This window comes from Grampus griseus (genome assembly GCF_964374135.1).
Source record: "Grampus griseus genome assembly, chromosome: 2".
Taxonomy (NCBI): domain Eukaryota; kingdom Metazoa; phylum Chordata; class Mammalia; order Artiodactyla; family Delphinidae; genus Grampus; species Grampus griseus.
Window position 1 is genome coordinate 145,832,092 of NC_139018.1, and position 15,548 is coordinate 145,847,639.

At 47.6% G+C, this 15,548-nt stretch overlaps 1 protein-coding gene across 1 annotated transcript in view; it reads right to left on the bottom strand.

Annotated features, from left to right (window-relative positions):
- ENTREP2 (endosomal transmembrane epsin interactor 2) overlaps window positions 1-15,548 on the bottom strand; it is a gene marked incomplete at both ends in the record, with an annotated part of 360,480 nt that overhangs the window by 162,766 nt on the left and 182,166 nt on the right. The window contains one exon of the mRNA XM_082648142.1: window positions 8,673-8,729. Within this exon, the coding sequence (XP_082504268.1) occupies window positions 8,673-8,729 (57 nt within the window). The remainder of the gene's footprint in view (window positions 1-8,672; window positions 8,730-15,548) is intronic.

Consider the following 15,548-nt stretch of genomic DNA (forward strand, 5'->3'; position numbering starts at 1 on the left):
GAAAATGTTAAGAATTCTATGGCATCGGTTTATCTGCCTGCAGCAGGTAGTACATCCTTTTACCTACTCTGAGTAGCATAAACTCGAGAAGGCTGAGAAATACACAGGAGAGATATAATCAATAATTAATGAAAGAAATTCCCCTGGAAAACTTTTCTTGAAATATCCAATAGACAATTAGCTCTATTACAACACTTCACTACCGTGTGTTGTAACCAGATATAAAATCAACACACAATTGTCTTTCCAGAAATTATAACAGAAAACATATTCCCATCTCTCAACATTATAGATGTAATTTTCCTAGAATGCAATCACAATCAAACTCAAATCATTATCAGCTGAGAACTTTACAAACTGATTTTAAAATTTACTGAAGAGAAAAGGCACAGAAGTAGCCAAGAAAATTATGAAAAAAATCAAAGAGCAATTTATTATAAAGCTAGACTAATTAAAACATTGTAGTACTGGCTTAGAAATGGACCAACAGATTCATGAAATAGGGATTAATAAACACACCCATGTCCATAGCAGCGGGGAAGGGACACTTCAAATGCGAGAAGAAATATTGAACATTCAAAAAATGGTGTTGGGGCTTCCCTGGTGGCGCAGTGGTTGGGAGTCTGCCTGCTGATGCAGGGGACACGGGTTCGTGCCCCCGTCTGGGAAGATCCCACATGCCATGGAGCGGCTGGGCCCGTGAGCCATGGCCGCTGAGCCTGCGCGTCCGGAGCCTGTGCTCCGCAACGGGAGAGGCCACAACAGTGAGAGGCCCGTGTACCGCAAAAAAAAAAAAAAAAAGCTAACAATTCTGTATTTTTTTTAAAAAGGCATTTCATCAAAAATTCAAAGACAAACAACAGACTGGGATAAAATATTAGTCACCTGAAATGGAAAATAATTACTATATTAAGAAATCCCACAAATTACTAACAGTCTTACAGAAAAATAGACAGAAGATGTAAACAAGCACGTCACAGAAAAATTCAAACGGGCAATGAAATCTTGTTATTTGTTTCCTTTATGTCTCATCTATTCATCGTCTAATTTTTCCTTTATTTTCTGTCTTCTTCTGGATGAAGTGGGTACTTTTTACGACTCCATTTTATTTCCTTTGTTAGCTCATTAGCCAAGTCTTTAAAAAAATTTTTTTTAATGTTGGTGGTTGTGTTGGGCTTATAGTATATATATTCACCTTATCACAGCTCACCACAGAGCTTAAGAGCCTTACACTGTATACTTCTATCTTCCTGCATTTACACATTTTTTCCATGTATATGTTATAAATTCCATAATATCTTGGTGTGCTTTTCTTCATACTTCCTGTTCTTTGTGCACATGGAGGTTCTCAGATCTGTGGGCTCGTAGTTTTATCCAATTTTGAAAAAACATTTCAGTATTATTTCCTCAAATAGTTTCTTCCTGTCCATCCCCACTATTTTAGGTACCCATTCCACAGATATGAGGCTTCTTGAAATTTCCCCACACAGCTCACTAATGATTTTTCCATTTTCCACAAAATTCTTTTTTCTGTGTCCTACATTTTGGAATAATTTCTAGTGCAAGGCTTTCGAGTTCACTAACCCTTTCTTATCTCTGATCTAATCTGCTGTTCATCTTGTCCAATGAATTTTTTCTCCCACTGTAGTTCACTGGAAGTTCAACTGGTCTTTATACTGTCTCTACTTTTAAACATCTGCAATACAGTTATAACAACTGTTTTAATACCTTTGTCAGCTATTTCTAACATCCAGGTCAGTTTTGTATCGGTTTCAATTGGTTAATTTTTCTCATATGTCAGGTTGCATCTTCCTGTTTCTCTGCATGCCTAGTAATCCGATTATGCGTGCTGTCTTGGGCGGATAATTTTGTATTCCTATGAACATTCTTGAACTTTGCTCTGGGACATGTATACGTTACTTGGAAATGGTTTGATTCTTTTGGATCTAGCTCTCAAGATGTGTCAGACAGGACTGGAGCAGCATTGAGCCCGGAGCTTATTATTCCCCATAACGGAAGCAAGATTCTGCTGAGTATTCTACCTGCTGTCCCAATGAATCATGAGGTTTTCCAGCCTGGGCGGTGCCTGGTGCGGCTCCTTCTAAGCCTCTCATTGGTTCTTTCCTGGCCTCAGCTGCAAGAGCTGATCAGTAACAGCCGAATACTGGGAAGGGATCATCTGTGGGTCTCCAGGACTTTTGTAAGCTCTCAGGCACTTGTACTGAAAGCTCTACCCACCCTGAAGTCCCGGCCCCTCAGCTTGTTCTCCTTAACTCAGCTAGTGTGCCAGGCTCTGCCCAGACTCCCCCTACCTGTGCTGCAGCCTGGGGACCCTTCTCACAGCTGGACACGGGCAATCTTAGGACTTACCATGGATGGTGGGGCATCAAGGTAGAAGGAATACACTGTTGAATCGGGCCAAGGTTAGTGACATGGGCCCACCAAGCAGAGATTCTGGCATTCAACGTCTTGGCTGGAGGAATTAGGAAGGATCCTTGCTGTTTGTTTGGCTCAAATACGAACCCCAAGGTGGGCTGCACTAAGTGAAGTTGACATGCCAGACCTTCTAGGTATATCCTCGAGGGAGGAACTTAAAGGCTGGGGGAGACTGGAATGACAGAGTGCACTCTTCACGTAAGACCTGCTCACCCGTCCCGGAGGATCCCGAGAACACAGCTTCCACCACGGCGTAGAGAATACATCTGTGAGGGGAGCCCCAGCACACTTGAGGAGCCCTGAGGGACTCTCCCCTGTAGATCAGAAACTGCAGTAGACATGCCTGTGCTGTCAGCAAACTAGGATCCCCAAGTGCATGAGGATTCTGGGATCCCAGGGCGGCAGGGGCCGAGTGGCGGTACTTCATCACCAAAGACCAGGTGGGTGTGGCTAGGGTGATGGGCAGTGGGGCCAGAGCAGCGGTTCGAAGAGTCTGACTCACAGAGATGCTTGGTGTTGGCTCATAGAGGTTCTGCCTCTCAGACTGAACCCTAACCGATACACATTCCCATCGGGGTTGATAAAATTTAGCAATAAAAGTAAACCACTATCTGAATAAACCAAAAAGTCAGACTCCTCAACCACTATAACATAAAACACAAACAGTACTAAACACATCACTCTATAGGGCACTCTGATTCCTACAGATTAGTACTTTTCAAAATATGTCTACTTTGCTCTTAAAAAACTATACTAAATAAACTGTAATTTGTTACATATAAAAATAAATTCTAAAAATGTTTTCAAGCCCGTGGTTATTAGTTTCTCAATAGTATTAGTTATCACAAATAATCTAGTGGCCAGGTCAGAACTACCCATTCAAGTTTTTTTTTAAGTGTACAGTAGTCCCCCCTTATCTGCAGGGAATACATTCCAAGGCCCCCAGTGGATGCCTGAAATGGCAGAGAGTACGGAACCCTGTATCTATCAATATGTACCCGTGATAAAGCTTAATTCGTAAGTTAGGCCCAGTAAGAGATTAACAATAATAATAATAAAACAGAATAATTATAAAAATAGACTGTAATAAAATTTATGTGAATGTGGTCTCTCTCTCTCAAATATCTTATTGTACAAATGTAATGCCTTTTCCATCTTAACTAAGTGCTTATAGTGTACTATGGCCATACCTTTTGCAGTTGAGGAGTGACAGCAAAACTAGCATACATTTCTTTTTCCTTCTTCACAATTTCACAGATAGAAGGTTTGTTCTCACTGTAGATCTTGGCACACTCAGCGTACGCGTTTTCTTTCCTTATTAAGTCTAGCACTTTTACAGCTTCTCTCTGGTGTATCCAGATTGCCAGCATAACTACTCTTGAGCTCTGGGGCCTTTATTAAGTAAAATAAGGGTCACTTGAATACAGCACCGAGATACTGCGACATTCGCTCCGATAACCCAGATGGCTACTGAGTGACTAACAGGTGGGACCCACTGGACAAAGGGACGATTCACATTCCAGGGGGGTTGGAGTGGGATGGCATGGGTTTCACCACAATACTCAGAACAGAAAGAAATTGAAAACTTATGAATTGTGTTTTTTTTTTAATTAAAAAAAAAATTATTTTACTTATTTATTTTTGGCTGCGTTGGGTTTTCGTTGCTGTGCGTTGGCTTTCTTTAGCTACGGCAAGTGGGGGCTACTCTTCACTGGGGTGAGCGGGCTTCTCACTGCGGTGGTTTCTCTTATTGCAGAGCACGGGCTCTAGGCACGCAGGCTTCAGCAGTTGTGGCTCGCGGGCTCTAGAGTGCAGGCTCAGTAGTTGTGGCGCACAGGCTGAGTTGATCCACAGCATGTGGGACCTTCCTGGACCAGGGATCAAACCCGTGCCCCCTGCGTTGGCAGGCGGATTCTTAACCAGTGCGCCACCAGGGAAGCCCTTAGGAATTGTTTATTTCTGGAATTTTCCATTTAATATCTTCAGACTGCAGCTGAGGCTGGGTAACTGAAACCGTGTAAAGTGGGACCATGGATGGTGGGAGGGGCTCCTGTACGACCTGTGATCATGTGTGAGACTGTTTCCAATACTGATATATGTATAAGCAATCAAAGGACATGCCACTGAATCTTTCAAAAACATGAGCTAATCAGAGCTATACAATCTGAATCTTAATTGGCATCTAGCGTAATGTAGAACCTTTTATAGTTTGATGTAAGGAAGACAATTATCTCAATCATAGGAGACACTTAGCACATAGAAAAAAATGAATGAAAAAAATGTGAACATACGTATTCTCTACTGGCGTAGCGCCTGCCTTGTTTCAGAATTTGGAAAGGCTCTTAGAAAATACGATGGTGAGAATGTCACAGCATCTCCCTCCTCCTCCCCTCACATCACAGGCCCCAGCTGGAAAGGGCGGCCTCCTTCCTGCCCCCATCAGCCAGCCTGCTGCCCCCACCTTGTCCTCTTTCCCAACGCAAGTCCCTCCACCACCCACAATACATCAAGTCGCTCTGGCCTGAAGCTTACACCCCCTCCCTCACCTCACTCTGTCTGACGGGCTCAGAGTGAGGAAGAGAAAGGAGGCCCAGCAGGGCTGTGACGGGCCCACACTCACCAGCCCGTCGGAGGAGAGATATGGTCAACCGACAGAGGGCAGCCCCCGCAGCCCCACATCAGCGTCACTCCTGGCCTCCCCCAGCCAGCCTGCGAGGCTCTTCCAACACCTCGAGGGGCAGACACCTCCCTTCAGAGAGGGCAACTTGCTCTGGTGGTCATTCGCAGGGGTGGGGCGTGTCGTGTCCCCCTGGAAATGAACCAGAACTCACAGTGGCCTCTTCAGTTTTATGCCTCAGGAAGATGGAAATGTACCATTAGAGTAAAGGATAAAACTGGAGCTTGATATAAAATAACTATTTATCAGAGAAACACACATCAAAACTGCAATGAGATTATTACCTCATGCCCATTGGACTGGCTATTGTCAAAAAGGCAAGAAATAATAAATGCTGGAGAGGATGTGGAGAAAAGGGAGCCCTCCTACACTGTTGGTGGGAATGTAAATTGGTGCAGCCACTATGGAGAACAGTATGGAAGTTCCTCAAAAAATTAATAATAGAACTACCATACGACCCAGCAATCCCACTGCTGGGCATATATCTGAAGAAAAAGAAAACACTAATTTGAAAAGACACATGCACCCCGATGTTCACTGCAGCACTATTTACAATAGCCAAGACATGGAAACAATCTAAGTGTCCATCAACAGAGGAATGGATAAAGAAGATGTGGTACATACATACAATAGACTATTACTCAGCCATAAAAAAGGTAAAATCTTGCCAATTGTGACAACATGGATGGACCTTGAGAGTTTTATGCTAAGTGAAGTAAGTCAGACAGGGAAAGACAAATACTGTATCATTTCACTGGTATGTAGAATCTTAAAAACAAACAAAACACAAAATAAACGAACATACCAAAGCAACCAAAAACAAACACGTAGATAACAGAGAACAGAATAGTGGTTGCCAGAGGGGAAAGGGGCTCAGTGGAGGAGTGATGGATAGAAACTGGATATTTGGTGATGAGCACACTGCAGCGTACACAGATGTAGACATATAAGGCTGTACACATGAAATTTATATGATGTTATAAACCAATGTCACCTCAATAAAAAATAATTCTCAAAAATAAGGAATTATTTAAATCAAGACTTCAAGCTATTCTAGCTGTGAGACCCTAGGCAAGATATTTACCTTTCTAAGTCTTCCTTTTCTTCTGGAAAATGGGGATAAAAACAGTAGCTTACTCACAAGGATACTGTGTGGATAAGCTCAGCGGATCCCGTGCAGGGCTTAGCACGAAGGAAACGCCCAGCACGTGGTTCCTGTTAACAGTAGTTTGTAGGTGGGCCCTACATGTTGTGGAACAGGATGAGGGGCTTGGACGCAGACGCTCGGAGGAGGCTGGGGGGAAGGAGGGCTTCCAGGAAGCAGCGAGAAGCGAGCCCTAATGAGTGGAAGGGCAGGGCAGAGGCCAGAGGGGTCGGGGAGGACCTGTCAGTCGGGGCCCACACCACATGCCGGCAGTCCAGAGGGTCCAGGTGTCAGGGTGAGGCTGGGAAGGGAGGAAAACTAAGGCCACATCAACGCTCACAGTTCAGAGAGTGAGTTTTCTGCTAACAAATCAAAAGTTGTATCATCCTGGTCAACAGACAGAAGAGTGTCCTTACAGCAGAGACAACCAGCTCTCCGCCAAGACTCTGTCCCCACTCCACAATGTGGGCCGTCTCTGGGAGGGACCCGTCCAGGGAGGGACCACCTTTTTCAGCTTCCTTCCCAACCAGACACGCTTCGGGCCCCGTGACGAGCCCTCCTCACTGGTGTGACGTGCAAGCATGAGTGTCCCTTTCAGGCCAAGGAAGTCAAGGAGCACGTGTTTCTCCTTCCTCTCCCCCCTTCACTGAAATGCAGGGGACCCCACGGGCCTGGGGAGTGCAGGGCCACTGGTGGAAGCAAGCGGGGTCTTTGAATCTGGTGTGGGGGGAGCAGCCGCTGCCTGGAAGGCCCGCCTGGATGGGAGCAGGAAGCAGATGTTCACGGCGTTAAGACACGAAGTCTGGGGTCTGACAGCAGCTGGTGTCACCCTAACCGACCCCTTACCTCCCTGACTCAGCAAAGCAGCCAGTTGAGCTGGGGGAGCCCTTCCTCCTCGTCTACCTGGAGAGCTGCTGGGCTGCGTGGAGCTGGGGGGTGAGCCCCTGGAAAGCTCGGCTGCAGGGGCTCCCGCTGGGGCCACCCTCCTTGGGCGAGGCCCCGAGACCCACCCTACTGCTGCGGGCACCCCCCCCACCCCAAGGACACACCTGCGCCACCTGCACAAGGAGTCCTGACCCCTCAGCAGGCATGAGCACGTGCATCCTTCACGGTAAGATGCCCAGTCCCGAGAAGCTCCGTCCCAGGGTAGGGCTGGGGCAGGAGTGCGGTGGCCGGGGGACGGGTGCCCTTTCTCCCATCCCACGCACCCACCCGAAGGAGGGCGGCTTTCCTCTGTCCAGACGCCAGGCTGAGGGCCTACTCTCTCTGCCCTGCAAGGTGGGGGTAGGTCAGGAGGGATGGGCAGGTTGTCCCCGTTTCCCTGAAGGGGACCCACGGCCCAGTGTCTGCCGCCATTTGCCTCTGCACAGAAGAGTCAGTGTCTCAATACACAAGCCGTGATTTACTTTAAAATAATCCAGCAAGGGGCTTAGATGAAACAGGACCAGTCAATGTTGATACCATTGAGGACGGATAGGGGTACACGGGGTTCACTATACTAGTCTCTCTACTCTGGTGAATATTTGAAAATATCAATATAAAAAAATTTTAAGGAAATTTCTCAGTATTTTGTATAAGAGGAGGCCCCCTGAATTAAACTACCCCTCCCTCCCAGTGCCTTTTCAGGATGTCATGATTCCCCTAACGAAGGAGGAGGTGTTTACAACAGACAAGATTTGTGGGTTTTTTTCTATTTCCATTAATATTTAGTATGTCATTATCTCCAAGTCTAATCACTTAAAGAAGAGATTTTAAATAATTGATTACTACCTAAGAGGAAAAAAATCCATGCCGTCTTTTTCATTATCCATCAAAACCCAGAAAACCTCTCTGTATAGTCCTGACGTGGACACATAAATATATTAATGCACATGCTGAGAAGAACACACATACAAATCAATAGACATAAATTCACCCCGGGTACTTTCAGATGGAAAAACCATCATCCTCTTTCCACCCCCCGTGTGGCGTCTTCCTCCCCAGCATGAGGCCTGACCCCATAAGACAGGGCTCCAGGGGCACCCTTTTCTTCCTTCTTCCAAAGAAACATCTATGCAAAGAAATACCAATACCTCATAGAGTTTCACAGTCTCCAAAACACACAGAAAGCTAACATTTCTCGAACTCGGATGAGCTACGTCCTATTGTGTGATCACCCGTAAGCATATGCATGTGCACGATCGTGTTTATCAGTCCAGAGAAAACGCTTGCATCTGCACTTATTAAAATGTCTTTGTTGGTGGCATGTCCTCCAAGAGGGCACAACACCAAAAAACAGAAAGAGGATGGCCCGTGAGCGCCCGTGGAGGGGGCAGCAGGACGCCCAGGGTCAAGACGAATGCGCCTTGAAAGCACTCACAGCTCCGCGGGCAGAGCCCTGCTCCATGGCCGCACGGGGACCCGGATGCCACTTACCACGAGGGACAGGGGCCTCTTCCAGGAGACGACGCCGATAAGTCCCGACAGCAGCACCTGGAACAGAGGGAGCAGGGGGTGAGGAGCCTCCCAGGACTTTTCTAGAGCACAGCACGCAGGCAGGAGTGGGTCATGGTGGTGGGTCTGTCCCTCCCGACAGTCACACCCGCAGCCACCACGCGGGGCCAGAGTGACCAGCTCGCAGGGATGCCGAGAGCAGATGCGCTTTCTGAACGAGCCTCCCACCCACCCCCGGGCCCTCAGCCTTATCCCCCCAGGTCCTGAGAGACACTTGCTGTGTGATTTAACATCACAGACAGCACTGAACACACTACTTTGGGGAAGGCGGTGCTGTCCCCACTCACAGGTCACGCGCAACCTGCCCAGCGGCCTGAAGGCTCCCTCTGTTCTCCCACACCTGGGACCCCCCCCCCAGCCCCTACAGGGGTCTCCCCTTCACTCTCACCCCACCCAGGAGGCTCCCTCGCTGTCCACACTGGCTCTAAGCTGCCCGCCCCGGCCCAGGCCAGCCCTGCCCGACCCCTGGCCCCCGCCCTGCCGAGCGTGTCCCCCCAGAACCTCCCCAGCAGTGCCCCCTCCGCCCTGGCTCCCCTGTCGCCCTTTGTCTGCCAACTCCCAGGAGAACCACCCTCAGCTCCTGGCACACCCTTCTTCCGGGCTGCCCCCCAAGCCCACGTCAGACCCATGTTTGCTGATCCCCATATTCCCAGTCTCCTTGTGTCCAGGCAGGGCCACTGGACCACAGAGACACAGCTGCACCCCACGCCCACTGCCCACCGCAATCTGCCTTCAGAGGGGTAGCTGGATGCAACAGACAAGGGCCGTTACCACCTTGACTTTCCACAGTGGGCCTGGGCCAGGCAGTCCGGGACCAGGCTGGAGGGGCCGGGCTGCACTTCCCCGGGATTCCAAAAGGACCGACCCCAGACCCAGAGCAGAACGCGCAACTGAACAGACCCACAAGGTCCCGATGGTGACAGAGCCCAGTTCACCCTCCAGCACCTCTGCACTGAGCAGGACCGAGTCTTAGACCCTGCAGCCTCCACCCACCCAGTGCCGTGCTGGTCTCAGATGTCCAACAACACCCGACCAGTTGTCTTTATATGAAAGGCTTTAAACCTTATTCACACACGCACACACACACACACACACACACACACACACTTAACAGAAAAGAATGAATGGAAGAGCTTCCGCATGCTCTGCTCCCCAGCCTGTCACATCTACCTTCTCTCTTCAGGGCACGTACCTCTTCCGAACGCAGCCAGTGCTGCAAATGTTAGACAACCGTTTTCCCACCTCCCGAGTCTCCCCTCTCCGTGATGCTGCCCAGCTCCAGCTGCAGCCGTCACAGAAACCCTGGGCTGCTGTTCCCCACCCCCCTGCCCCACGGTCTCCGAGGCCAAGTCTCCGTCATTCTTCTCCACGTGCCTCTAAAGCCGCCATCTCCCCTTCCGCACCCAACACTCCACCCACCAGAACACCCTCTCTGGTGTCGAATTCTTCCTCCTCAATGGACACACGACTTCCCCCTAGTCATTTTCCGTTGGACTGAGCTGCCATTTCTCCTAAGGATAGGCTGTCGGGACTCTCACCATCACCTCATGCTGGAGAGCGCACACCCTGACCTCTTCTCTCCACCTCCAAACCTTCTTGTGGAGAATCCAAAACTTCTGCCAACTCCGCCATCAACATCTGAGCTCCTGGCGCGTTCAGGAGCCGCAGTCGTGAAGCTGGGTTGGCTCTTCCTCTCGACACCTCTCCTCCCCCTCTGCTTGCCCTCGCTCTCATGATTTACCTGCCTGGACGGGGTGCTCTGCCACTCACTCACCTCTGCCCCTCCACTGGAACTGCGCTGGACGCCTGTCAGGTGAATGTCACCTCCCTGGACGGGCAACCAGACCCACACAAATCCGGTCCCTGCTTTCCCACCAGCACCGCCCTAAGTGACCCTCCACTCATGTCCTGGCCACTTCGGGCACCAAAGCCACTGCATTTCTCAAACACGAGCCCTGGAACGGAACCCCTGCAGGCTGTCTTCCCTCCATACTCAGCACTCCCCTCCTGTCACCGCCCACCTCCTGGCCCCCTGCCTCAGCCCCACCCCTTTCTCTTCCTTCAGATGATGGCCAAGCTCTGGGGGCTGAGCTCTGACCCCACCATCCGCCTAGGATGGGGCTTCCACAGTGTCCTCTGTCTGCCCTTCACACCAACACTGCCACGCCGAGACTGAGGCTGGAGAGAGGATGAGAATTCTCAGACTATCTCCCAGAAGATGTCCACTTACGCTCTGCCTTCTCCTCATTTCTACCAGATGAAATTTCACCCATCCTTCCAGACGTGGCCCAACGCCTCCTCACCCAAGAAGGGCCTAGGAATTCGAGGGAACATGGGGCCCCACTGAACTCCCAAACCACCCCAGGCCTCTCAAGTCTTCTCTGATACGCACAGACAGAACTCCTTCATCTTCTAAGCTGAAGCTACTAAAACTATCAAGTCTCGGGCTTCCCTGGTGGCGCAGTGGTTGAGAGTCTGCCTGCCAATGCAGGGGACACGGGTTCGAGCCCTGGTCTGGGAAGATCCCACGTGCCACGGAGCAACTAGGCCCGTGAGCCACAACTACTGAGCCTGCGCATCTGGAGCCTGTGCTCCGCAACAAGGGAGGCCGCGACAGTGAGAGGCCCGCGCACCGCGATGAAGAGTGGCCCCCGCTTGCCACAACTAGAGAAAGCCCTCGCACAGAAACGAAGACCCAACACAGCCAAAAATAAATAAATGAATAAATAAATTAAAAAAAAAAAACTATCAAGTCTCTACAATGACCAGGCCACTTACAACAGGGATTTTACTGGACCTCCGAAGAGCAGGGGTTTCTAAACACAAAGGAAGTTAACAGCACTTTTCTTAGGCCACAGTAAAAATTCTTGACATTTCCCATCTTCATCATGAAGTTATAATTCCACAAATCCCCTCAAATAATTTTACTTCCAACAAACATGGACTATTTGCTTCTTGAAGATAATTTACATTTCTAAATATCAATAATAACTATAATTGGGAATGGGTCCAAGTCCCCTATACGAAGGCAAAGAATAAAACCATCAAACGCAATGAGGCATGGAGATCCCGACCTTGTATAATGCCTTCCCCTTGAGTGTGAGTAGGATGTGCTATTCCGTGACTCTCCCCAGGGACGGCATCTTGAAATGATGTTGCCCTGGCAACACCTTGACTGCAGCCTGTGGGACCCTGGCCAGTTGACCCTACTAAGCCATGTCCAGACTCATGACCCAAGAAATCTGTGAGATGGTAAATGGGTGTTGTGTTAAGCTGCAAAGTTCGCAGAAATCTGCTCTGCAGAAATAGAAAACAAATTGTCAGGGACTGAACGTCTGTGTCCCCCCCAAACCCATATGGTGAAGCCCCAACCCTCAATGTGGTGGTATTTGGAGGCAGGACCTTCAGGAGGTGATTAGGGTTAGATTAGGTTGTGAAGGTGGGGCCCCCATGATGGGATGGTGACCTTATAGGAAGAGAAGGAGAGAGAGATCTCTCTCTCCACATGTACACACCATGGAAAGGCCACATGAGGACACAGAGAAGTGAGCTGTCTACAAGCCAAGAAGAGGGCCCTCCCCAAAACCTGACCATGGCAGCATCCTGATTGCAGACTTTCAGCCTCCAGAACTTCAAGGAAACACATTTCTGTTTAATCGGCCCAGTCTATGTTAATTTTTTAAATTTAATATTTATTTTATATTGGAGTATAGTTGATTTACAATGTTGTGTTAGTTCCAGGTATACAGCAAAGTGATTCAGTTATACATATACACGTCCATTCTTTTTCAGATTTTTTCCCCATATACGTTATTATAGAATATCGATAGCGCTCCCTGTGCTTTGCAGTAGGTCCTTGTTGATTATCTATTTTATATATAGTAGTATGTGTATATTAATTACAAACTCCTAATTTATACCTCTCCCACCTTTCCCCTTTGGCAACCATAAGTTTGTTTTCAATATCTATAAGTCTCTTTCTGTTTTGTAAATAAGTTCATTTGTATCGTTTTTTTTAGATTCCACATATAAGTGATATCATACGATATCTGTCTTTCTCTGTCAGACTTATTTCACTCAGTAGGACAATCTCCAGGTCCACCCATGTTTCTGCAAATGGCATTATTTCTACGATATTTTGTTACTGCAGCCTAAGCTTACTAATACACTAACATTTCCAGAGTGGGATGCTGGATTTTTGTTCCGAAATATCCCCTCTCCCTCCACGTCTGCTCTCAGGTAGAGCTGACTTCTCTGCCTCTGGTACAGAAACACCAGCACCAGCTCTAACAAGGGTGACTACGTTAGAGTGGAGGAGACTTTCAAAGACCAGATGCTGGGCTCCTCCTCCCTGAGGGTGCCTGCTCCCATCCCCATGGCAACCAAGGGAGGGGACCATATCCCTGCTCTGAAAAGACAGGGACTTAGGTTGAACTGCTGTTTGCTCCATCCTAGCAACAAGGCAGGACGATGTTGCATGTTCTGCCATATCGGTAATTCTGCAGGCTTACTTTGTACCACTCCTGTGAGAAACTGCTCCTGCATCTAGCTGGCCAGTGAAATTATATCTCAAGTACCCTCTGTCCTGTTTAATTTGCCAGGATTGTTATTCAAAGTCTGCAGTTTACAAAGACACTGAAGTGGGTCAGAGAAGAGGAACAGACAATTCAGTAGTTGTGAAAGAAAAGCCAAAAAGAACAGGAAAGGCATGATGCTGCCCAGAGAGGAGGGTTAACTTTCCCAGCACCTGTGAGTTGCTGTGAGGACGCCAAGTGGCTCTTTTCTCCACTTCCCCACCCAGCCTACAGAGATGCAAGAGATAAAATTAGAAACGAGAAAGAGCTTCCTGCTGTTGGGAGGATTGAGAGGGGATAAGAGACTGCGGGGAAGTAACAGCAGCTTTACAGCAGAAGTCCTTGCCTTTGATTGGTGCTGCCCCTGTACTCCGAGGCCCGGAATAAATCAGTCCTTTAAATCTTGTCTCTGAGACTGAAAAGTTATTTCACTGACTAAAATCAGGAACTTTCTTCAGATCTTCCAATCTGGTTCAAAGGCAAAAAGTAATGCAACATTTCGGGTAGTGAAGCAACTGCTTCCAGAATGCAGACTTGAAAACCAATTAAATTATTTCACAAAATATATGGCCGGCTGCCCCACAGCTACAGTGGTACCAGTTTACCACTAAAAAGCCAGCATGCACGTGTCTGGAGAAAGAACTGCTGTTGCAATAAGGGCACAGATAGTACTCTGAGCTGCTCAGAATGAAAGACGTCTGTGGGTCCCCACCTTCCAAACCTTCCGGATTGCAGGCCTGCGCTACGTGGGCCTCATGGAGTAGGTGATCCTCCTACTTTATCCCACCTCCATTTTCTTCTCTTTCAGCCTGGTTTTCTTTGTCTGGGTCTCCCCGGGGCCACATGGCCAGGTTCCATCAGGTGTGAAGGCCCTCAGCCTCCTGAGTCCATTTCGGCTCCCGTCTGGGAAAGAGGCACCTCTGCAGCCTTCCCATCCCACCCATGCCTGTGCCGCCTTCCCTCAGCACATTTCCTGCTCCCAACCGTTCGCTTTCTCTGCATATCAGTGCATCAAACTCAGAACATCCACAAGGAAAGCCACTCTCCTCAAAGGACCTTCTCCACAATAGAAAAAGAACTCTGCAGCTTTCATTTGCTTTTCATATAGTAGCAAAGCTATAAATCGATGACAAAGTTGCCCCATGAAAGAAAAAAAAGTAAAATCATATAAATGTTATAAATAACTCAGAGCTGAGATACACGCCACCTGTTCTACTGCAATGTGTGTTTCCTTGATGCAAATTAGCTCACGTACGCTGGGTACCAAACTCATGTGCCCTGACTCTGCCCTGTAATATGTAGGCTTCTCCAGAGCTGTTTACTCTGAAATTAGGGTAGTTTCTAGACCTGACACTGGATTTTGTTATTTGATGAGTAATGTCACACATATATTATTATACTTTTAAAAATAAGTTGATTTTAAAATGTTTTAAAATAATTAGTTTCCTTTGTAATCCTGTATATTTTATTTCATGCACTTAAAAACCTCATTCTGAGAGGGACCCCAAAGACCTCACCAGACTGCTCTACCAGAAGTTAGGAACCCTTGATTTAGAAATCCTTGATTCAGTGCAGATCTTTTAATGGCAAATTCCCCTTTTTTGTTTATCTGTAAATTTCTTACTTCACCTCATGCTTGAAGAGTAGTTTTGCTGGATACACAATCCTAAGTGGACAGTTTCTTCTCTCAAGAGCTTGAAGATATTATTCTACTTTCTGGTTTCCACTGTTGCCATCAAGAAGTTGGCTGTCGTTAAACTGCTGTTCCTTGAGGGGTGTTGCTCACTCTTTAAAGACTTTTAAGATTGTCTCCTTGCTCTTGGTGTTCTGAAGTTTCTGCATGATATGTCTATGTGTGCATTTCTTTTTCTTTATCCTCTTTGAGATGGACTGTGCTTCTGAATCTGTAAATTTATATTTTTCATTAGTTCTGGAAATTTTTAGCCAGTACTTCTTCAAATATTTTCTCTCCTACATCCTCTCTGTCGGGGACCCCAATAGCCACATGCTGATCCTTCCTACTTCATCCTCCAAATCCCTTAGTTCTTCTTTCACATCGGCCACACCCGTGCCGCTCAGTATTTCATTCTGAATATTTTCTCCAGGTGTATTTTCCAGATGACTAATTTTCCCTATTAATCAGCTGTTGAACATTTGCATTTGTTTAGAAAAATTCAATTGTTATATTTTAGGTATTTAGATGTTCTATTTTTACCTTTCCCCA